Source organism: Triticum dicoccoides, unplaced genomic scaffold (genome assembly GCF_002162155.2).
Source record: "Triticum dicoccoides isolate Atlit2015 ecotype Zavitan unplaced genomic scaffold, WEW_v2.0 scaffold174638, whole genome shotgun sequence".
In the NCBI taxonomy this organism is placed as follows: domain Eukaryota; kingdom Viridiplantae; phylum Streptophyta; class Magnoliopsida; order Poales; family Poaceae; genus Triticum; species Triticum dicoccoides.
The window spans coordinates 1-1416 of NW_021223109.1; the positions used below are offsets into that span (position 1 = coordinate 1).

The 1416-nt window shown below is 50.3% G+C and overlaps 1 protein-coding gene across 1 annotated transcript; it reads right to left on the reverse strand.

The window, feature by feature from the left end:
• Positions 1–290: 290 nt before the first annotated feature.
• On the reverse strand, positions 291–1081 carry LOC119344587. Its single transcript, XM_037614980.1, has one exon. It carries the CDS (start codon positions 1059–1061, stop codon positions 516–518), a length of 546 nt encoding a protein of 181 aa, XP_037470877.1. The 5' UTR covers positions 1062–1081; the 3' UTR covers positions 291–515.
• Between the last annotated feature and the right edge of the window lie 335 nt (positions 1082–1416).

Below are 1416 nucleotides of genomic sequence, written 5' to 3' on the forward strand. Positions count from 1 at the left end.
AAAAAAACTCATGTGATTCTCTTTGGAACTGTTGAGAAATAAGATATATGCGTGCAAAATCAAGCTAGCTATGGATTAATGCAACTCATTAATAAATAATTTAATTCACCATACAGAATTGCTGGAGCTGGACACAAGGTCGTTAACCTATAGATCTAATGGTAGACCGGCTAATTTCAAGTAAAACAGCACCAAATCAGCTAAAGAAACAAAGAATCACATGAAATAACCTGAAAAATTAGTTCTAGCTGCATCAAAGTATCAAACACAATCTGACACACACACATATATATAGCAGCTTAATTGCACTCTTCATTTATTTATCTATTAAGCGGGGATCGATCGATCGAGAGCTATTTGCAACCCAAGTCTCGAAACACAAAGTCAAAGAGAAGGAAGGCAGAATATAATATCGGAGAAGCTAAACACCAAATATAGCACACGCAAGCACAGCTCCAGCAACTGTCAACTGAGAACACTAGCAAGCTGCTCGATCGATCTGTTGATCACTCCTACTACTCCTCCCCCTGTTCCTGATCTGCCTCGGGAGCCGGAAGGTTCAGATCAACGCCGAACACGACGGGCTTCCGAGCTTCTTCGGCGGCGGCGAGCTCCTCTCTTTCGAGCCAGGAGCAGCCTTTCTTACCATTGTGGCTGGCGCGGTGGCCGCTGAGCGCCTGCCGCGTCTGGAACGGCATCTTGCAGCGGTCGCACACGTACGGGTAACGGATCTCGCCCAGGGGCGGCGGCCGGGGCGGCTCCATGCCGCGCCAGGTGCGGTCCGTGTGGCTGCGCATGTGGCCATGGACGGCCTTGGCAGTGGCAAACACGCGGAAGCAGATGGGGCACCCGTAGGGCTCTACCTGTGCTCCACCGGGGACGGCGGCCGGCCTCTTGCTGCCACGGGCGATGGCAGGGACGACGGCGTCCACCTCGTGCAGGGACTTGAAGGTCCAGGGGTACCTGGGCTCGTCGCCTCCTCCGGAGCCTCCCGCGACAAGGTAGTGGACATGGCCGGCAGCGGGCATGATGAACACTTGCGAGCTCGATCCGTTGTGCATGTTGTGGGTTGTGGCTGCCGTTTCTGTATTTGTGTATGGACTATGGACACTCTAGATGCACTGTGTATTTATGTATGTGTAGCGGCTTGGGACTGCTGAGTAGGTGGGCCGCACCGCCGCAGCACCATCTATCAATGTACTAGTACTTAGAGTATCTGTTTATCTAGTACTATGTGGTCTTTATTAATCTATATTAGTGTCATCGGTGGGGAGACTGTAAGCTTTTCTAAGAAACATTTCCCTTTTACTTGGTTTTACTTGGTGGAAAGATGCCGGTATGTGCAGTGCAGGTGCCATCCTATTTATGCCCTATAACAATATTTGCAATCACAGCGCCCTAACTATTAATCCAGAT

Excerpts from the sequence above, each read along its gene's own strand:
- LOC119344587 (XM_037614980.1), bottom strand. The coding sequence starts at position 1,061 with ATGCACAACGGATCGAGCTCGCAAGTGTTCATCATGCCCGCTGCCGGC.